The 22,943-nt window shown below is 38.8% G+C and overlaps 2 protein-coding genes across 2 annotated transcripts; one reads left to right on the top strand and one right to left on the bottom strand.

The window, feature by feature from the left end:
- Positions 1 to 289: 289 nt before the first annotated feature.
- Positions 290 to 16,471, top strand: LOC146471870 (uncharacterized). The gene is made up of 27 exons (XM_085120432.1): positions 290 to 503; positions 584 to 614; positions 1,212 to 1,328; positions 1,935 to 2,052; positions 2,546 to 2,611; positions 3,146 to 3,211; positions 3,353 to 3,494; positions 4,205 to 4,244; positions 4,754 to 4,830; positions 5,984 to 6,057; positions 6,425 to 6,535; positions 6,907 to 6,953; positions 7,879 to 8,083; positions 8,349 to 8,410; positions 8,944 to 9,003; positions 9,133 to 9,244; positions 9,732 to 9,779; positions 10,444 to 10,548; positions 10,768 to 10,818; positions 10,962 to 11,867; positions 12,448 to 12,570; positions 12,950 to 13,067; positions 13,582 to 13,732; positions 14,365 to 14,427; positions 15,238 to 15,310; positions 15,970 to 16,023; positions 16,134 to 16,471. The coding sequence occupies exons 1-27, from the start codon at positions 323 to 325 to the stop codon at positions 16,290 to 16,292; spliced, it is 3,360 nt and encodes a 1,119-aa protein (XP_084976558.1). The 5' UTR covers positions 290 to 322; the 3' UTR covers positions 16,293 to 16,471.
- Positions 16,368 to 22,894, bottom strand: LOC146471871 (neuronal membrane glycoprotein M6-a-like). Its single transcript, XM_085120433.1, has 7 exons — positions 22,615 to 22,894; positions 21,083 to 21,245; positions 20,418 to 20,574; positions 19,290 to 19,443; positions 18,923 to 18,987; positions 18,250 to 18,315; positions 16,368 to 17,638 (listed from the first exon to the last, which is right to left on the bottom strand). The coding sequence occupies exons 1-7, from the start codon at positions 22,721 to 22,723 to the stop codon at positions 17,345 to 17,347; spliced, it is 1,008 nt and encodes a 335-aa protein (XP_084976559.1). The 5' UTR covers positions 22,724 to 22,894; the 3' UTR covers positions 16,368 to 17,344.
- Between the last annotated feature and the right edge of the window lie 49 nt (positions 22,895 to 22,943).

The following is a 22,943-nucleotide window of genomic DNA, read 5'->3' on the forward strand; positions in this document are numbered from 1 at the left end:
CTAGGAGTAGATTACGATTTTTAACTCAAATCGCCAATTAAGCAGTGGCCTTAAAATTCTCCGTCAAGGGGTTTCACAGAAAAAAAGCTGTACGAGGTTATTCATGTGTGATTCCATGAGCATGCCTCTTCTCTTCTCTCCTACCGGGGTGGGGGTGTTGGAGGGGGTAGGGCTCGGGGGCATGAAGGAGCCAGAGTTACACGAGCGCGGAGGGAAAGAATTCCGCGCTCGCGTTTCGCGCGCCAATGCAGGCTTGAGCCAGAGCTCCACAGCGGTTCACTTGTTGAAAATTGGAGGGACTGGGTCCAAGTGTATTTCCAAAATGGCGGCCTTGAAGCATGGATCAAGAAAATTTTATGAAATTCCCAGCGAAGAATTAACACATTTTAGGCACAGTTATAAACTTAAGAAGGAAACAAAGGTCAAGGAACTTATCACGTACATCGAAGAAAGTTGTATTGGAAAAGATGTGATGTTTACAGGGCCGTATGGGCTTCGAAAAGGCAAGCTTGTGAAAAATTCAATTTTCTGAAAGTCGCGTCTTTTCTGAATTATAGTTCTTCGAATTCTTTTTCATGTGCAGTTACGTACTGCGACTACACGGCATCTGGAAGGTAAGTACGTTAAAAGACTAAAATCTAGTAAGAAGAGAACTAGAAACCATAAATGTAAACTCGACGGCCAGCCGAATAAATTAACGCTTCCCTTGCTTTTTGAAAAAAATTTCTCACTCTAGCAGAAGAGGGGCGTTCAGTTTGCTCATCAGTTGGCCTTAATAGTGCTTTGTAGAACCAGAAATATTCATCATATTAAATTATGATGGCTTTGTCAATGTTGTTTAGTAACTGATGAACTATCAAGACAGTGTGGAATTTTTAATATCCGGGAACTGGTCCAGCATTTATCCCAAATTTAAATGTTGTACCAGTAGGTCCTAAATTAAACTAGCATACAGATTCCAACCCTTCCCTTGTAGTTCAAAGTCACTTGACAGTGGACCTTGGAAACTGATATCTAGGCTTTTTTACTGCTGCTCACTTGGCTCTGGGTCTTTAGGGGTTGAGCGCAGGCTCATTTGCCGAACAGTGGCTGGTAATCAATACCTCAATTTTGTGCATTTGCACGATTTTCATCTTCAGGGGTTGGAATCTCTACTACTAACAGGATCTGTTGGCTTCCTCTAATATCCATGAATCTTGAATACTCTGTAGATCATTATCATTTATTGAGGATTACATAAGAGAACAGGTCTTACCACATTATGGAAATACGCACACCACAACAACAGTAACTTCACTACAAACCACGCTGTATCGCCATGAAGCCAGGTAAGTTTAAAATAAATTAACAGCTGCAGTCTCTTGTACAATCAATGTGATTAATAATTATTATTGTGGATTTGTTTTAATTTATAATACAGCCAAACCTGGTCATTGTCAAAAGGTGGCTTTGTTATTGAGACATGAATGATTGATTGATTGATTGGTTGATAATTGACTGAATGGATGATTGAGCCATCTGACTCACAGATTGTTTTATATTGACTGATTGATTGATTGATTGATTGATTAATTGATTGGTTGGCCTTAGGAACAATGATGAGTGTTTTAAAATGACTTGCTGCCTCAAAGATAATCTGACTCATTGAGCAGCATTCCAGATAACTTTCAAAATCAGGGAGTCAATGAAGAATTATATTTAAGTGATCAATAGTTGTGTTTCTTTCCAATTCTTCTTAAGTTTACCATTCGCTCTGTTGGGTCAGGAAGGCAGCTTTGTTGGATTTTTGATCCAAGACCCCTCTCTTATCTGAAACAGTGTTGAGTAGCTGACTGACTGATTGAACAAAACTAATGATCTCAAGAAGTGAACGATTGACTAGAAATTAGTATCTTTTAGTTATTTTAACCTGTTTATCCTGGTTTTATATTAAGGGATATCATAAGAAATGCAGTGAATGCTGGTGAAAGTGACTCTGTGATATTTGTCGGCAATGGTGCCACAGGAGCTGTTCACAAGTTGATTCATGCACTCAACTTCAAACAACCTCCAGTAAGTGTTACTTCACCCTTTAACCCCAAATATCAAAGAACAAATTCTCCTGTCATGTCCCCATACTTTTCTTATAAAAGTACTCTGGAGAAGTTATTAAAATATGAAGAAAATTCACAATGGGTGATCATATCCTTAATTCTCATGACCTCAGGGATTGAATAAGCATTGATATTACAAGGGGAAATTTGATGCTGATCACTGTTAGGGCTTAAAGGGTTTAAGAGTGTTAGATCTCAAACAGAGCCTTGCCTCAGTGAATATGCTTACAATAATAATTATTATTATTTGGTCCATACCAAGGGATAAATCTTGAACTCATTTATTTGAAATCCTCCAGACTTGGAACAGAGAGTATTAGCAGATAACCACTGCCTTAACTTTCCCATTTGCAATGTTATTTATTTTATTTCAAATTTAGTTTCCTCTCGATTTGCATTATTAAACACAAGCAATAAATTATTTCTTAATTACTGTAAATCTCTGTAATCAGGTTGTGTTTGTGGGGCCATTTGAGCATCATTCGAATCTTCTTCCCTGGAAAGAAATTGGAGCTGAGGTATGGAAAAAGAAATGTCATAAAACATTGCTGTTCATGACACACAGTTGCCACCTGACGTAGTCTTTGATAAAGTGTTCGACAACTTTTTGACAGCTTTTTGATGGCTTCAGTTCCAACTGGCCAATCAGAATTTAAGAAAAGTGGGCAGGTATAAAATGATGATTTTGATGTTAAATCCTTGATAGCAGTCACTTGAAAGTAAAAGTTAAGAGAATTTTAAGTCTTCATTTTCATTAAAAGCCATTGAAAATGCTTTTGTGTTGTTGGGGCCTCAATGCAATCATGTTTTATTTAATTATAATATATTCATTCAGACAATACATGTACACTTATTTTTTTCTACTACTTGGAAGTTTCTTTTTGTTTTGAAGAGAGTGTCAAAGCTAACAAAATTTGACGGCTATCAATTCAATTTTTTCTGTCCATGTGAAAATAAAAAAACAATTGGGAGATACATGTACTTGAGTTTGAATTAACTCAAGAGTTCACCTGGTAGTTGATGTCAAATCACTCTAATTTACCTTACATTAGGTTATATGGATCAAGCAAGACTCAAGTGGCTTAGTTGACTTGTCTGATTTGGAATTGAAACTTAAGGTAGGGTATGTTCATTGCAAAAAGAGTCAATTGAAATTTTGCGCCAAAATTAAGGAATAATTTGTCACCCATGATATTAACATGCTGATATTGATGCTGATCGGTTCTAATTTAAACTTTTTGTGCCATCATTTATTTTAGCTTAACTCTTCAAAAGGCAAGCAGCTGATTGGTTGTTTTTCAGCTGCATCAAATGTGACAGGTATTCTAACAGACACCAATGCCGTCACGGCATGTCTACACAGATATGGTGCCTTGGCCTGCTGGGATTATGCCACTGCAGGTATTGATTGAAAAAAAGTAGAGTACATAGTTCTGTACATTTATTTTGAGGTAATATTTACTGGGTTTACATGTACTTAAAAATAATTATCATTTACAATTTAGAAGTGGCTTGATAAAATATGAAAAGTTGAGTGCTGTTCAAGAACCATGTTCATCCAGCTGACACCTCAAGCCGCTGTTACACGTTGAAACTTTTAGCTGAAACTTGTGTTTAACAGCGCTGCAAAACAAGTTTCAGCAGGCGTTGCACCATGTAACATGGTCGGTTTCGTGAAACTTTTTCGAACTTCCGTTGCGAAACAAGTTTCATGAAAAGTAGAACCGCTTTCTACTTCTGCAACGGCTCGCAACAGCCGCAGTGGTGAAAAAACAAGAGTTTCACCATGTAACACCACTTCCTGAAACTGTTTCGCAGCGCCGTTGCACACAAGTTTCAGCTAAAAGTATCAACATGTAACAGCGACTTCAGCTTCTTCCAGTTTTTGCATTTTGTGCAGCCAGGTGGAACGGAAGCCAGAAAAAAACATTGTAACTGTGAAAAGCATACCAGTATTTTAAAAGGGTTTGATGAGTTTCAGTGATGAAATTAAGTGAAACATTAAATTTGCAGCTTGAAATGATGAAACAACAAACATACCAAACTGTGTTAATGATTTGTTTGAGTTCTTTTAATATCTCTTGGTCAATTATAGTAATTGAATTTTGCAGGTCCGTATGTGGAAATTAACATGAATCCTCTAGTAACAAGGTGATGAAACAGTTTTTTTGCAGTAAAATGTGGATATTATCGATTATACAATTTTATTACTTTGCCGTTATTTTTTTTTATTTCCTTTGCCATTATTTTTCCATTAATTACTTTGCCATTATTTTTTGTGCTTATTTTTTCTTTGTCATTATTTTTCTTCTGGGTGACGGGAATATCAAAGCATAGCTGTTGTAATTTAAATTAATTTTGTTTTTTGTTTAAAATTCCTGCGGACAAGTCATGGTTGGGTTTTGTTTTGACTTCTAAATTGGTGGAGAAACTCACATAACATTTTTTAATCAGTTCCACTGGAGCATAGTAAAGCTAAACCAAAGCAGAAGTGAAAACAAAAACATAACGATGATGGTGATGATGATTATGATAACTTTATTTAAAAATTGATGAGACCGACCAGCGTAAAACAGTGATCAGCGACAAAAATAACTAAAGTAAAATAATAAAACCACTCTTACTAACTCATAATTGCTTTGTTTCTTTTTTGGAGGTAGTGATGATCAGAGCCTTGTCTACAAAGATGCAATTTTTATTTCAACACACAAGTTTGTGGGTGGAGTGGAAACACCAGGTAAATGTACATGAAACAGGGGTACCTAACTGTTCCTTTTAGTGGATATCTGTTTGGAAGGCCTTAACCCTTTCACTCCCATGGGAAATGTCGTATTTTTGTAAAATGGCAACTGTGAACCCCTACACCAACTGTAATACACCAATTAAAAGGTTTTATCAAGGGGAATTGTATAAATCATTCCAGCTAAGACAAAGGAAGTAACAGAAGAGAATGAAAAGTGTTTAAAACGAGAAAATATAAACCTTAAAATACATCTCACTTCTCGTATACACTGGGTATACCCCTAAACTGTAGCTTAATAATTTATTTGCAGATCTCAGCACATAGTTTCTTGTCAAATGGTGACTTGGTCTTAAAAGTGTAAGAGGAAAAAGTTTAAAAAAATGGAGGGGTGGTTAATCATGTAGGAGGGGGGGGGGGGGGGGAGATTTTATGCTTCCATTTTGCACATCTCTCCAAGATCTGTTTGGTGTCCAAATTTGATACAAATTGATCCAATATTGGGCACGTAATGACTTTTTGTGCCATATGGCACTCTTGGGAGTGAGAGGGCTAATTGCCTCAGAAATTGAGATTTAGTTTTCTTCGGCCAAATGCCAGCTCAAAATTTTGTAACACTGGAAAACTAATTCCTGTTGTTTTTGGAGGCATAAATCACTTGATAAAAATACAAAGTAAGGTGAGCTGGCATTTTTGTAGACCCAACATCAGCCTGTAAATTCGGAAAACAAGATTATGTTTCCTAAAACTTTCTGATTCTTAAATTTTCAGTTGAAACATCCAAACGGATCAAACTTAACTTTCCAAGCTTACGCAGATAGGTCTTTCAAAGGCCACTTAACGATTTGGGAACGTAGGAGACATTATTTTAAGTGTTTTGTAGCCTGCAAGCAAGCTCTCTATTAGGTCAGGCCTGGTATTAGGTCAGCCGGGAGAGGATTTCTCGCACTGTATCCTCTTGCGGCTAACCTAATAGAGAGCTTAACTACTTGCAGGCTACGTGTTTTGCTTTAAAATTCTCGTCATGTAACCCCTGATGAAACTGTTCTTATACATTTATTTTTGAATGCAGAACGTTATATTGTTTTTTAATTTTAAAACTGTGGCATGATTTTCTCAACAAACCATTCTTTTCATTTCAATTTTACAGGAATCCTTGTAGCCAAGAAAAACCTGTTTAAAAATCCTGTTCCGTCAGGTTGTGGAGGAGGCTCAGTGTTCTTTGTAAGTACGGAAAACATGTAGTCTGGTCAAGAAATTAAATGGGTTTCAGACTGTGTAACAGTCTGTGGCTCCAGCCTTGTCCCTGCCGCAATGTTTGTTTCCTCAGGCAAGAAGCTTTGCTCCACTTTGTCTCTCTCCATGCAGGTGTATAAATTAAACTGAATTATTAGTAGCAACAAACAGAGGAAGCCCAACAGAAATACTACACAGCTATTCTACTGTGTACCAAAACCCAGTAAAGGGATAACTACATATAGATAGGTCATCTGGGGCCTGAGGGCACCTTTACCTCACAGAATATTACTGCGCAATTCTGGAAGTAAAGGGAGAAATTAGAGTTAAAATCATAATTTGTTTTTATGTTCAGGTGACGGAGAACTCTCACAGATACCTAAAAGAGATTGAGATGCGGGAAGAGGCTGGGACACCAGCCATAGTTGGTGCCATCAGAGCAGGCCTTGTATTTCAACTTAAGCAGGTAGGAGAAAAAAAACTCCAACTGTAGTCTTATTGTAAATGTAATCACCTCTGTATTTCATGAGTATAACTGTAAAAGATTAGGAAGGAACAGACAGTTTTCTGTAGATTTTCTCTTGCCACCCCCTCTAATTTAATCCTTCTCAGGTGCCATTGTCTCCCTCCATCACATAACCTGGAAAGGAGCAGAAAGAAAAAAATAAGAGAGAGATCTATAATCATTTTGCCAACAGAAATAGGCATGTCTTTGATCGAGCAAACTTCTCCCCTTCAGAAGCCCTTGAAAGGACTGAAATAACCTATAGAGGGGGGGGGGGGGAGGGGGGGATTTAAAGATTAAAACTGTAAATTACTGTGTATGTGTTTCTGCAGGAAATTGGAGCAGCTGCCATAATGATGAAAGAGGAAGATTTATGCAGGTTATTTACTTTTCTGTAATATTTTACCTCTTAGTCCTAAACTCTGATCAAAAGCCTGGGGTGCCTGTGGATACATTCATTCAGAATTTACAATCTATGGAGGGGGTAGGGGTGGTATGGGGGTGTGAGGAGGATGATTGAAGAGCCATGGCACTAATAATTATTTAGATTGTATACTCTGCATACCTTTACCCCTGTTACATGTATTTTAGCTCAAGGAGTTGTTTTGCACTTCCGGTGGATTTTTGCACTTGCCTTTTTGTTAAACAACATCACCTTTTTGTTCAGTTCACCTTCCTCTTTTCAGTCAAATTGGTTGCATTTCAAACCTGGAATGGAGCCCTTGAGAGTTTGCAATCCCTCTGGCATGTGACTGGCTCAATCTGGACACCACTCCTTAAATGTTTAAAAATTTTCTCTCTTCTAATGGATTCTTGTTGGGATTGACTGTAATTTTAAATTAAGCCCCATCTGATCAACATGCATATCCTCTGAACTGTTTTCCATTTATTTTGTATGTTACTAGTTGGGAGAATTTGTTTAAACATCAAAATATCTTTTTACAATAACTGTCAAAATTCCTGTGTACTGATCGGCTTGTAGCTATCGTCTATAAGAGTACAGAAAATATAAATGACGTCAGATGAAATGCTTGTGCTTTCTCAACACTCAGACTGAGCAAAGAAAAACCAATTCCACTGGTACTTTTTCCATGTTATTGTAAAAAAAACAGCAAATAATCTTATAGACCATAAAATGATGCTATAAAATGTTCAAAACTTGGCATTGAGTTTTGCATAGAAAATTGCCATAGAAAACTCCTTTATTTTAACGAGCCGTATGTTTGATTGACCAGTAATATCATATTATAAGAGATTTTAGACACGAGTCAATTTTTTATATAGAATCCTTTCCTTTTACACAGGAGAGCACTAGCCTCTTGGAGCAACAGCACCAATCTTGTTCTTCTGGGGAACACAACAGTCTCCAGGCTTCCTATCTTCTCCTTTATAGTCAGGCACCCAATATCTGGGGTGTTCTTACATCATAACTATGTGTGTGCCCTACTCAATGATTTGTTTGGAATACAGGCTCGTGGAGGCTGTGCTTGTGCGGGCCCCTATGCACAGGTACCCATAATTTTGTGTTTTTAAGGGGGATAGCTGATGCCAAATTTGGGAAATGTGTTGCTTAAATTGTAATAAAAACGTTGTCAAATGACAACGTACAGTGTGAAGAATAATTAAAAAATATAAAGATTAATTTGCCGTTTAATATTATAATCTCAAAGCAGCATTTTTCTTTATTTTGTTGTGGGGGCTAGTGTGATTAACATGCATGCATTTTGTACTTACATATCATATTGAGCACTTTTCATCATTACATGCATTGTAGAATCTTTTGGGAATAAACGAGCAACTGGCCAAACAGATTGAAGATCTGCTTTTGGAAGACAGGTAAGGGGCATTACTGGCTATGCCGCTCTCCATTGTTATTAGATGGAAAATCCTGATTTCGTCTACTCTCATACTCAAGCTAGGTATGCCCCATTACCTGCAGGAGGTTTTCACGATAGCCTCTACTTCCAGATCAAATAGGCCATTTCCGAGTTGCTTTGTACCTCATTCTGAAAGCGAGGTTTTGTGCATAGTTTTTATTATGACAATTAGTCTTCATTTATATGCAAACAAAATTAATTTTCACAGAAAAAGCTTCGCATTTGGCCTTTCTTTTGTAATGAGGTTCGTAGCAACCAAGAAATGGTCTATTATTGCGGTTTTGTAGAGGATGAATTTCAAGCGGACTTCAGTTACATAGCAACAACCATTCAGCTATATCAAGCGACACCAGCTATATCAGCTAAATCAAGAACATTCCTAACCCCGCTGAATAACTTACAGCTGTAAATGTGCTCGTATTTTGTCATCACTGTTGTTGTTTTGAAGAAATTTTGTGTTATAGTTCGTTTTCTTCTTTTCTTTGTGAACAGTCGTTTGGACAGGATTCATCTTCGACGATACCACGAATATTCTGAACGAGAAATTTTACGGTGAGAATTTACAGTACAGTACAATGACTTTATTAAGGAGTTCTGTCAGGTTATGATAGCTAACGTGTTTCTGTCAAATCTAATTAATTAATTTTCACTTTACGAATTTTGTTGTTTATTTTTTTGCAGACCAGGTTTCGTAAGGCTTAATTTACCATACTTTATGTCGGACGATGCCACTGAGTTTGTTTTAAAAGCAGTAAAGATGGTGGCAGAGCATGGATGGAAACTTCTTCCACAGGTAAAATCCCGTGCAACAAGATACGTGAGTTCACAGATAGTTAAAGAAAAGAAAGCACGGATGGCTGAATTTGGTTGAAATTCTGCACAACTTATATGAATTTCTTCCTTTCTTCCCCTGTAGCGTGTGAAAATATCTCAGTTACTTGCCAGCATTCCTTTGCTTGATAGTTCAGGAAGGGCGAATAGGCGAAGAGGCGAAATACCCTTGGGGTTAAGTGTGGAGAAGTATTCTCGCCGTCTCGGCTATCAAAAAAGTCATTCGCTCTGATGAGGGTCTAACGCTCGAAACGTTAGCACTCGAATCTCTTTACGGTAGCCAAATTACCTTACCAACTCTATTGATAAACCAAACATTCGTGTCAAAAAAGTCCGCTAGCATTCTATGATTCAGTGCTTTATGCTGACTGCGAGGCTCCTTTTTGGATGATGGTCATTTTGATGTTGATAATTTTGCTGGCAATGAATTCGTTATTCTTGTTTTGTAGTACATGTTCAATCCTGAGACTGGTGAATGGAAACACAGAAAACATCAGGTGAATCACCATGAGTTGTTTTTGTTTGTTTATCTTTCGCATTTTTTTACGCCTAGTTGACCACAATTAATCACCTTTGCTAACCAATCACACAAAATATTATTTCTGTAACAACTACAACCAAAGGACCAACTCTCATTTACATTATTACCTAATGCGAGTGACAGAAATATTTTATTTTATGCACGAATGAAAATGAAAACTGCTTGTCCCCACGATCCCCGGTGTAATGAAAATGCATTGTTTTTGGGAGAGGGGGTGGGGAACTACAATGTAATTGAAAATGGATAGCATGGCTTCTTCGTCTGGGCCCGGTTGTTCGAAAGCTGATTAACGCTAATCCCTGATTAAAAGTTTACCGAGGTTTTCATCTCGCTCGTTGAAAAATGTTTATAACAGCTGCTTTTAAGCTAAAGGTAAAGAAAAGTCTAAATCAAAACTGAAGGGGAAAAATCTCTCGCAAAAATGCTTATTGATTAGTAATTAACTTGAATCAAAATTCTTGTTAACCCAGAATTTGCTTTATCGGGCTTTGAACAGCTGGCCCATTCTGGAATTGGAACTTAGCAAGAGCATGCATTCTGACATTTGTCTCAATCTTTTTTGTCCACTATTGTATGTCCTGTATTACACTTGTCAATACCATTCTTCACTTTTGTTTCAGGTGTTTCGTGATCGCAAATGGCTGGGCTCAATCTCGTATACAGATGGTCACATGACTTACCCATCAGCCCCTCCGATCGCAGAAGGAGCTCCGAGTTCGTACACGGTAAGAAAGGTTTTGTTTATCCCAGGAATACTGGTTTTAGTGAACAAGTGAGAGATAGCTGTTTTTCTTACTGATCAGTTGCCATTTAGTTTAGTCAGAATTATATGATGTGAGACAATATTCCCGAGTCGTTGATTTTTTTTAAATCATCAGACCGTGATCTCTTTTGGAATTGCTTTTTTTTTCACCTTTCAGTGTTTTCTCTATTTTCTGTTTTAGGGATGTCTTGAAAAAGCTGAGCAGATATTTCAAAGAGCTTCCACAGACAGGGTAATGGCGAAGTGACGTTGCATGTTTTTATTTCACACAAACTGGATATTCACGTTGAAGATATTACATTACCGAACAGTGTTATGTAATAGTGAAAGGATTAAAAATGTTCTTCTTTTTATCTATTTTATTTTTCCTCTCAGACTATCCACAATGTTGGTGATCAAAGGTTGTTGCTGGGGGAAGAAGGTGAAAAAATGCGCTGGTTTTTACTCCCCAGCGAAGCGGCTCAGCTTTTAAGTGGAAAACAAGTCTCCGGATTTCCTATGACCCCGCCGTTTACTCCACTGCAATGGAAGAATGGTTCGTCTACACCAGAAGGGACTAAATCGATTGGGGCTGAATACATGGAGCCCTGTGATAGAACTTCTACAAGGTCCTCACAAAAAGGTTCGTCGTTCTTAAGCGAAAAAGCTACAACTTCCCAAGGCAATATGAAGCCGGGAAATGAAATTGATAATAAAATGACGGACTGTAGTGATTTTGATAATGGTCAAAATGGTAATGAAAACGTTGAAGATTCTATTTCTAAAGACGAAAAATGCGATGAATGTCAAGGGAGGGATTTGTCTGCATCTCAGGGTAGAAGCAGAAATCACAAGCCGTTGTTAAATGATGATACTAAATCTCTTGGAAACGGCAAATGCAGTGCTGTGAATATGAAAACTGAAAATATGGAATTAAAACTTAAAGATTCTGAGCAATGGACAGAAAAAGGATATGATGGAAAACATTTTGCGGTAAAAGGTGCTTATGGCTTCTCTGGGAGTGAAAACGATGAGAATACTTCACGCAATGAAGATAACACCGGTTGTAGCTTTGCTGTTGACAATGAGGCACGTTCGAGGGAATTAAAGACCTTTGACGCGGCTTCAAACCAAGGTACTTCTTCCGAAGAGGAAGCGGTCATTAGAAACAGTGATTCTAACACGGCTGCTCCAACGGTTGTTTGTCAAAAGAAACCGAGAAATAAGAAACAAAACGACGTAATTCCTGGTAAACCACAATTTCATCATCCGCCAAAGAGCATATTCAAGCCAACTACACAGGTAAGAGAACCATTGATCGAAATGTTGATTCTCCTTTCTGCTTTTTGAATGTTACGGTTGATCATGCAAGCTAAAGTCCTCATTGTGTACATGATGTAATATATCAAACACGAAGAAGCGTGTTTCATCCGATTTCTAAAAGCCAAGAAGTGGTTTGTAAAAACGAGGCGCAGCCGAGTTTTTTTTTTTTTTAAACCAAATTCGAGTTGTTTGGAGATCAGATAAAACACTGTTTCGAGTGTTTGATATAGCTTCTCAAACTATTTACAATTCCTGGAGAAATTCGAAGCAAGAGCTCCATATTTTTAGATAATTAAGTCCACATTTTCAAACCACCTATTACGGTGGTGAGTTCTTTTGTTTTCACCTAATCTTGGACCCAGATCATCTCACTCTCCCGAAGAGTGAGAAGATCTGGGTACGAGATTATTTTTCCCCTCATGAATTGTTAATGAGTTTGAGAAGTTCTATTCATTGTCGTCTCAATAATTTAAGTGTCAGGAAGTAAATTTTTCTACAACATTAGCGAAGTAATTTTGCCATAACTTAATTTCGCGATCTGTTTTTAATCGTTTTGCAGGCTTTAGAAGAATACGAGATGATTCATGATGGCGATCGTGTGTTAGTGTGTCTCTCAGGTGGCAAGGACTCGCTCTCGCTACTTCACACTTTACATCAATATCAGTTTTACAGCGAATCCAAGGTATGCTGCCGCGCAACCTGTAGTCAGCTTTCAACCATACAAAATTGCGTAGCTGGCCACATAAACGTCAATCTCGTACCCAGTGTCCCCAGCGGTTGGTGGCCTGGTCTCTAGGGCTGGGGGGTGGGGGAAGCGAGGTATAATGTTCATTCACACATGCGGCGCGTACATAAATGTTGTTAAAGTCGCTAAGCAAAAAAATACGGACAAACGCGGAATTGTCAGCTTAAGTTTTCTACGTAGGGTGTTCGGGGGAAGACTAGTGACTGTTAGCGAGTAGATGTTTTCTCCGCGTGAATTTAGGTTTGACAATTCATTTCTCGCACTCAGAATTTTCTGACAAACTTCACTCTGTTGATCGTGGTATGGCTCCTTTTAGGGGGTTCATTTTGAACTTGGAGCCGCCACTGTGGACCCTCAGTCACCCGGATATGACCCCAAACCTCTTGTCAAGTATTTAGCGGCCCTTGGTGTTCCTTACTTCTTTGAAGAGCAAGGTGAGTGACATCCCACTCACATGTACTTCAGTAATCACATTCTATAATTAGTCCAAGCAAAATGACTGATGACCAAAATTCACAGAAAATGCTAGTGGATTGTACTCATATTGTCGATATTGAATTTTAGTGTTGACCCGTAGGATTTATTCCACGGTTGATGTGTTTACAGTTATTTGCATGCGAAATAACGCAGTCATATGACAAAATTACCACCCGAGTTACCTATTCCCTTCTTAATGGTTCATAAACAACGAATTAAATTGAACAGGCTTGGGTCATAGCGAGCAAAGGCGAATTTTTTTTTATTCATGGACATTCGCAGAACCGTGAAACCAGACAAATGAATTAAATTCTTCGAAAAAAAGGAGAGATGGTGGACGAAAGTGTCATTCAAATTACGGCGCTGTCGAGCTGTTTGTTCAAAATTTGCTTACCATTTTAATTTATTGTTTGTCAATCGTGTTGTAATAACTGTGTTTCCAATAAAATAATCCATTTTTTTTTTCTTCAGGAATCATTCAACAGGCAGCCCAACTCACTGTTTGTGAGTCCATCTGTAGTTTCTGTTCCCGTATGAAGCGTGGGCGTTTGTACGCATGCGCCAGGCGTGGAGGGTACAATGTACTAGCAATGGGACAACACTTGGATGACTTGGCCGAGAGGTGTGTCATGTCCCGTATTTGGACTTTTTCTCTAATAGCATTTAATTTGTTGTCTAATAGTCAGATCCAAACATTAAAATGATAAGGGAACTGGTCATAACAAGTTTGGTCGAAGAGGACCCACCTTGTCTGTGGTAGGGGGGTTATCAAAGACACCAATCATCTCATGAACATTACCGACAAAATTTTTTTGGCCTTAAAAATTGAGTTGCCCCAGAAATATTCAGCGAGCAAGAGTTAGCATTGCTGCTTGATAAACAAGAAAAGTGAGGTTTGAATCTCATTGTCATTTTTAACTGCTGGATAAAGGGGTGGCTATGCAATAGAGACACCACCTTTTGAGGTTGAGAAAGGGGGTGCAGGCAGAGACCACCATCTATTTTGTGGTTGGGTGAGTCCTGTTCGAGTATAGTAGCTTTGATTACTTCCCTAAGTAACTGTCAATTCATTACTATATGTAGAGATGAAAAATTGTTTCAAGCTAAGTTAAATTCAACTTATGACAGCTTGTTCCTATCCCTTGTGTTCCTCATAAATAGATACTTATTCATTGTTGACAGTTTTTAAAATTAATTTTTTAGAAAAACTAATGCTGTTTCTTTCCTTTTTTTTTTTTTAATTTTTATTCTTAGCTTCTTTATGTCAGCTTTCCACAATGGTCTCTTGCGAACAATGAAGGCGAACTATACTGTCTTGTAAGTCTTTTTAGCAGCAAACTGTGCCATTGGGTGTAAATCGATATTCAACAGAGAGTCGTACAATCAAAACCAAAGTTTTCATGTTGGGCAATCACAACAAACATAAACAGCACAATGAACCTATCACATTTCTACTTTACTTCTAATTGGCTGAGAAAGTGACCGGACCAATCACAGAGCGTAGTTAAGCAAAATCACAGCAAATCCGAATTACTGACTTCCACACTAAATAGGAAACTGTTCTAATAATTTTATTATTTTAATTAATTAGTGTCATCTTGAACTCATAAAGTGTCATCTTGAACTCGTTTATTTTTCGGCGTGCGAAGCGCAAAGAGATTTAAAGCGCTGTTACACTAGGCAATTTGCCTTGTAACATGTCTCGCAATTTCGTTGCGCTGTTGCGCGACTCTCTAAAATGGACATGTCTCGTAGCGTTTTTGTTGCAGTCACCGTTGTACGAAGTAGAACCGACTTCTGCTTTGCGTAACGATTGCGGCAAAAAAAAATAAAAAAAATAGCAAGACATGTTCATTTTAGGGCATGTTACACAAGACAACGATTCGTGCAAACTTATGTCGGAGGAAAACTTCGAGACAAGGTGCAAAGAGAACGTGCCTGGTGTAACAGCGCCTTAACGATCGGAAGGTTTGACAGCAAGGTCATATGTGTGTATAGTGGAAGAATTTGTGGTCGGAAAGCTAGATTATCTCTACTCGTGTCAACTCACGCACGATGACTGTACCATCTATAGTAATGATGTTTTACCAACAACTAATTGGTTCCCATATTGATTATTTTCCACAGAGAAGGTGACTTGAGAGTTATCCGACCTTTTGTTTACGTTCGCGAGAAAGAACTGCGAAGTTTTGCTGAAAAGGTAACTTTTGATGTGTAAAAGAAAATATCTTGTCTTTTCAACTCTGAAAAATTAAACCCGGCCAGCTGACAAGTTCGATCGAATCACGTGACATTTCTAGTTCACATGCGATTGTCACGTGACATCCTGTGTTTCTAATGATCACACTGGTTGAACAGATGTGCTGTTATGATTCGGGAGCTCCTGTTAAGGATGGGTGGTATGTTGGTAATGGACATTTTTCAGTAAAAGTAGATTTCACTCAGTTTAGGAAATATCGGAACCTTTGTAACCGTCACGTAAAACACATAGGTGTTGAACACCCGCTGTTCTTTGGGATAAGAAATGAGCTTCAGTTTGTAGAGGCGCGAAAAGTAATTTCTTTAGAATTTCCTCCATTTGTTAAGCTTACGCAAGTGAAATTGAGGTGTCGAAATACCATTGGCTACGGGTCTTATATGACAAATGTTCTCCAGTAAAAGCTCCTAAGTTCTACCTGTGAGAGAATGAGTCAAGATCTACAATAAACGCTATGTTCCTGTGAAGAAGATCTGGTCCACTTGATGTAAAAGATCCCGGTAGGTAGCAGAGCACCCGGTTCTCGCTTAGCCACAGAGCTAAAATGCTCCAAAAGCCCCTGTTGCAATGTTTAACTAATCCTCATTGTTCGTTTGTTTCAGGTAAAACTACCCGTAATTGCAGAGAACTGTCCTGCCTGTTTTGAGGCCCCCAAGGTTGGTAAATTTTAAGGTTTTGTATATTGCATTTGAACAATACAAAGATTCCGATTCCCATTAATTTTGAGCTATCAGTAACAGTCTCGTTTTGACATTTTCATTACCAGGAGCGCCATCGAACAAAGCAGTTGTTGGCAACTCAGGAGATATTGTTCCCAGACCTCTATCACAGTCTACTCACGGCCATGAAGCCGCTGATGGCTCGCGACCGTGTGGGCCTGGAGTCTAGCAAAATGAAAGAGGGCAACTATGAGGACTTCCTCTGACCAACAGAACGCGCGGGCGCGTTGGAGATTAGCAAAATACAAGTCTATGTAAATTACAACTTGTGGCGACCTGTGTCTTGGTTTCTCCAAAGCTTTGTTTTATTTCCAGAATGAATCCAAAATCACATCAATTTATTTACCGTTAATTATTAATAAAAGGAAAGTTGTCTGCTTTGTAATCTTTCTTATCTAATCGCGGCAAATAAATAAATAAATCACAACGTAGGCACACGAAAAAGTCGTAAAAATTAAAAAAAATCCGAAATTCTGTTTTGCTAAGCGCCATTTAAGCTCTTCAAATTCAAAGTTCTTTTGCTCTTTCTTCCGAAACGTCCTTGTGTGCGATTTGCGCAATATATAATACTCTAATAAGGTATTGTATCTGTTAAAGAAAATTGGAGGAAAAGCTCCGCTACGGTCAACGTGCTGAAATACAATATATCGCTTGCTGCTTTCGTGCTTTTTGCGTGTTAAGCGTGGTGACCTTAATATTGTAATTGGGTTCAGTGGTTAGAAATCACGGCGCCTTTATATGTACAAAGCACTAATGCGTTCCTTTGTAAAAACAGTTTGTTGTGAGTTGTTTTTGTGTAAAAACAAACACTACAAATGTATTACGCTATAAACCAGTTAGTACTAGAATTAAAAAAATAAACATACAAGCCGTAAGCGCGGGAAAATATGCAACCAGCACAAAGGGCGGCGCAGCACCAAACTTGGAAAACGTGCGGCCAGTAACAAGCGCGGGAAAACATGCGGCTGGTGCCAAGCGCGGGAAAACATGAGCCTGGCACCAGGCGCAGGGAAATCTAAGATACGATTGGTATTTAGTTCCACCTGTTTGACTGATTGTCTTCGTGCTGATATTGTTAGGCAAGTTGTTTAATATTTTTCTTTTCTTTGTCTTCCTTTTCCTCGCGTGTCCCCAGTGTTAAGGTATTGAGGCACTTTTTTGCAAATGCCTCTTGTCGATAATTTTAGTCCAGTATTTACTTTGCGGCAGCAGGCGAAAGGTATTTAGGTAGCGATTTTTGCATCAGCTGGTGTAGCAATCAATATTTTTTGCCAAGCATCACCGGTGTTTTCTCGTAGTCGTACACATATTCCCAGTTGGGGTGGTTGTGGGGATGCGCTCCGCCTTCTGGATCCCCTGCGTTTATCTTCAGTTTTTCGTGCATAGCTAACTGGACCTCCTCTACCGGGGGCTCAGGGAAGCAGGCTTCATATCGGTCTGGGTCCTTCACAGTGCAACATGTCCGACATGTGGAGCATTCTGACGCTTTTTCGACCCTTCTTTGATCATGAATATGCGCATAGTTTGCCGTTAGTACGAACATCATGTGGAACTAAGAGAAAACAAGATCGTTCGCATCAGAAAAACTCAGTTTTGGGCCACTAAAGAAACGTTTCCCAGTTTTTCGTTTTCTCTGATTTCGTACCCATTTATTTAAAGTGGGTGGTCCATCAGTGCTCCTCTTATTTAGGGACCGTTCATTTTTTATGGAGTGGGGAGGGGCGAGTTGAATATGGAAGGAGCATCGCGAAAAATAGGTGGATCACCAAAAATATAAAGGAATCAGATGACCGATGGTCATTAAAATATTTTCCAGTAACAAGAAAAGAAATTCAATAGGCCATTTCCGAGTTGTTGCGAACCTCAGTATGAAAGCGAGGTTTGCATATGATTGTAAACTAATTTTCATTATAAAGCTATGCGCGAAGTCTCGCTTTCATAATAAGCTTCAAAGCAACTCGGAAATGGCCTATTAATTCGTTGTAACGTGTAACCCATTTTTTATTTATTTATATTTTTTTTGACGGGGTGCTAGTCCCACTCCTATATAAAAAATTAAGGAAAGGTCCCTTATTATCCCATTTCTTTGTACGAGGCGATCGTTTTACTGTTTTACTTTAGTATAGAGGGTGCTGATTGAATAGTGTTTGTGTTCGTACTCACCGTGCCCACAACAATAAACAGCCCGCCAACAAAGGCTGCGGCAAAGTATGGAGTGGCACCTGTCATCTAACAAACAAACAAAAAATCAACCGTGTGAAACAGCAAACTGACATTTAGAAAAATATGAAGCGCTTGCGATGGAAGCAATATTCAAACAACTAAAGTCACCCCATGGCATTCGCAGCAAATTAGTTTACAGATGACGTCAAAACGTGGTAAGAACATCAGTCACGCCACTCGCCTGCGGCTCGTAGGGTACTTCCTTGTTCTCATCACGTTTTGGCGTCATCTGTGCGTTATCAGAGTACAGACGCACGGCAAAATGGAATCTATTTGTTTTATATAGTACTGTTTTGATATCGGTTATCCCATGCAAAGTTAGAAATGTTTTTAAAAATAATGGCGGGATGATTTGCGCTTTGCCAAATGGAATGTATTTGTTAAATATTTTCGTTAAAAGGTATTACTTCCTCAAACTGAGCCGGAATGTCATCAGTAAACTTACAGTTTGGTACGGTAGCAATTAACGAATTGTGAATTAAGAGGGGTTTCGTAAAAATTAAGAGAGTCTAGCTGAAGTGAAAAAGTTGCAAAATATCTTTGAGCCCGTCCGTTTAACAAGTCTTTTTCTATCGCATTTATTTGCTCAAAATATAAGCCTCACGTAACTTACCGCTTCACAAAATAACAGCAAATCATCTCCACAAACCTCCTCTGTACTGACAAGGTCTCCCACACCTGTTCAGCAAACAATAGATCAATGGTAGAACACTACTATTCCCTTAATTTTCTCAAGGATAGAAGAGCGAGCGAAACACGCAAATACGCGCGAGAATTCCCTCCCGCGCGTGGCATCTCCTCGTGGGAGGTAGTTTTCCTGCTCGCTTGCATTACAATCGCTTGGAAACGTTAGGGTCTACTAGTAGTCTAACCAGTGAGTGTTATATCAAGATAGAAAAAAAAAACGGAAACAAGTTGAAACAAAACAATTGCGCTATCGGTTTCTCGCGATTATAACTCCAAAAATTTCAAAAGCTTACCGTAATCCTCGAATCTAATGCATGTCTTGCCGAGCTGTTTGACAACCTTCACCTGGCAGACTCCGAAGAAAATTCCCATGAATATTAGAGGAATAATCAGCAACGGGGCAAGGAACATCCAGAGGAACAGCATGAAGTAATGCCAGCCAAACAACTGCGACCAAAACATAAACATTTGCTTTTCAACTTTCGAAAAATATCAGAAATATCTTCGGTGAGGAGCAATGCTCCGTATACTGATAAGAGTGCTAAATCCATTGGGCAGAGCCGTAGGCTGGCCAGACCGGCTATAGTCTGTAAATCGAATGCGTAATTTTGAAGGAATGGTGCTGCAAAATCTTGAAAAATAATCACTCCGAAAATAGTACGCGTTTTTTTGAAGAAATTCGAAGGACCAGAGTAAAACTTATCCTTCAAATTGGTACGGTGGTATGTCTGCGTTTTCAAAAAAGGGACCTTAAGCAACGACGACGGCAACGGCAACGAAAACGTCAACTGAAAATATATCTTTATTTCATTTATGCTACTTCGCGATTATTTCAACTCGCTCAACTTTTACAAAAATGGCGAACTATCCAGGAACCAAATTGGTAGGAGTGGCGTACAAGTTAAGAAAGAAAATGAAAAATTCATCGTCGTGCGTTAGCGTTCTCCACAAAACCTTAAATGTGGTCATTCACGTTGTTGTCTTGCAGAGGATGGCAAAGAAATGTACCAAAATGTAAAATGCACGTGCAGAGCGATTGTTTTTGCTCATTAAACCTATTGTTCTGCGGCGTTGGCGTTGCCGTCGCCGTCCTCGTTGCTTAAGCTCCCTCGTTCACGCAGTCCACAGTGCTTAAATTATGTAAATCTATCCATGCTAAGTCATTTACATAAGTTAGCACGGATCGTAAATAACTTAGCGCAGATTAAAGAATGTGATTTGAACCGTAATTTATATTCAGTTTTTTACTTGATTGCCATTTCTCTGCTTGGTAATGGTGCTCGAAACATTGAAATATCGCAAGGCGGTAATTTTTATATGTTTCAAATCTACCCGGATTCAGTGTGAATGAGACCCAAGTCCATGTTGGTGTCGTTCTGTGGTCGTGTCACTTGTGATCTCTGTCTAATCTATGAACTTACAAAGCCAACGCAGCATCGACCGAGAAGGCGGCATTTCCAGCCTTTGTAGATGGTAAACCTTGTGCGTCCTGTAGCTGCGAAGCCGTGCAAAAGAGCGAGGCCAACAACCGATCCCAGGAATATCCCAAGAATCATCATTCCCAGAGAAGCAAGGTCACTGAAAACATAGAGACGATGGTAAGTTTATTCGCTTCAGTTTCATTTTATCACGGGCTTGAAATTTCGCTTCCCGTTCTCTGCTTCTGATAACAAAAGATTTGGAAAAACATTTCAGAATAAACAGAGAAAGGAATATTACTTCTTTCAATCATAGATGTTATAGTTCCGAGGAGTTACAATACCGAATTTCGATGCCAAGAAAAAGGAAAGAAAAAATCGTGGATATAAATATTGTAGTCAAGGCGCGCGTGCGCACGCATGCGCATGCACACGCGCACGCACGAACGCACGCACCAGTTGCTAGAGCGATGTGAATTTAAAATATTATAAATTTGACGCTGTAAGATATTTGAAACTGCATTGCCGAAACGTCGGTTTAAAATATCTTACAGTGTCAATTTTATGATATTTTGAATTCACATTTATTAATTACGCTGCGCAGTATTACGGCTTTATTGGTAGAGTGATGACTGAAGAGCAATGGAGAGCTTAGTTGCTCTACTTACACTATGTCCATCTTGAGCCATTTGTTGAGGTTTTTTATGCCTTCACTGAGACCGAGAGCAAATCCAGTGAAACCGAGCCCCAAAATGAATGAAGCTATCAGCGACGCACAGGGAACACGTGACAAACAGATACAACAGCATTTGTTACACGAACCACAACATGCTGAAAAAGTCAAAAATAAAATCATGTACGATAACAGACGCATAAAGGGTGTTTTATTCGGAAGGGCTTTGACATTCACAGTTTGCAATTGAAGTCAGAATTTTATGTCATAATTATGGTGATGATAATGATGATGATGATGATGATGATGATGATGATGATGATGATGACGATGATGCTAGATTTATACAGCGTCATTTCCCGACTGATTTTGCATTAGGAAATCTCCTAGAACATCTGGCGTTTGTCTTCCTAGCTATAAGTAATGGCCCTCGCGTTTATAATTACTTCGTTTTTGCTCACGATGACAGACTCAAACATATACATATGCTGTGTACTTTTGGGATGCACATTGTTGGAGAATTACACGGCAAATCAAGTTGGGGCAGAATACCGTTAAAGAACGGTCGGAATTGTATAATTTGACCGGTAATTTCGCTCTGTGAGCCGCGCTTGACCGCGCTTCAGTATCTCAAAACAGCTCGGGTGTAGTGTAAATGCGCTGTTAGGAGATGTTACGGCCTTTTAGGCTACAGAATCCGTAAATTAAACTCCCGTTGACTTTGCTGGAAAACAAGGATGGATTGGCCTGAAGAGGACCCATGGCCTTGCCTTTATTGTTCATTGAAGAGCAAAGTTGTTGTTTGAAAGAGTCTGAGAAATTTAAGGAAACGTAGAAAAGTTAAACGAAGCAGAGACGGTCAACAATGTAATTAAATAATATTTTCAACGTCTAAAAAGCGTCGCTGACGAGAAAGAATTATTGGCATTGTACTGTTTTTTATTCTTTGGTTAGTTCGTACCGACTGCGCGCACTTTTCAGCAACTCTAATACAAGGCTGAAAAAGCACGATATTACGTGGTCCAAGGAAGTCTATGCTCTGCAATTATTACCGTTTCGTGTTTTTGAAAAAAAAAAAATGACAACTGCATGTGGAATAAAATGACGCTTTCATGATGATTATGGGACAACAGCGAAATTGAAAAAGATTTTATCTGTTGTCAGATTACAGAAACTGACAAGTTGCAATTAAACTGTATATCAGTATATAACAAGACTAAAAGTAGATAAATTCGATAGTAGATAAAATCGACTGTCAAAACGTTTTTCCTTCGTTAATCCAGGTGTCAGGACGCTTATACAAACTGTAGCAGGTTGTGGAATAAACTTAACAGGTATTTTTTTTTTGGAAGACGCTTTAACCGGCTGTTTGTGCAGGAAAAAAACTCAGCATTATCTTTCTAAGCTTTCTAATAGAGTTTTTGTGCGTGAAATAGCTAGGTAAGCACGATGAAAACTATGTGCATCCCTATTTAAAAACCTTGCCTTTTTAATTGAAATAACTCTAGATGGAAATCTGCTGCTTACCGTTGCATTTGCGGCAGCATAGCAAATGTTTCTTCTGCATTCCCGCGCGATGCGCGAGATTTCGTACTATCAGCCTCTTGAAAGCTAACCACAGACGTCCACAGCACATCTTGTTTCGGATGGAATATAATAAAATTTCGCTGTGAAAAGTTAGATTCCTCTAACTGAGGAAAAACGAATCGCTTCGCCCCTCGTTTGGCGAGAGGAAACTGGATGCCACCTGTTACTGCGCTTGATTGATACCTGCCAATCAATCGTGCCGCTAGGTGACTTCATAGATGTTTATAGGCATCAAGAAGTGATTGTCACAAAGTTGTTCTGATAAATTC

Source organism: Pavona decussata, unplaced genomic scaffold (genome assembly GCF_977016875.1).
Source record: "Pavona decussata unplaced genomic scaffold, jaPavDecu1.1 SCAFFOLD_102, whole genome shotgun sequence".
Classification (NCBI taxonomy): Eukaryota; Metazoa; Cnidaria; class Anthozoa; order Scleractinia; family Agariciidae; genus Pavona; species Pavona decussata.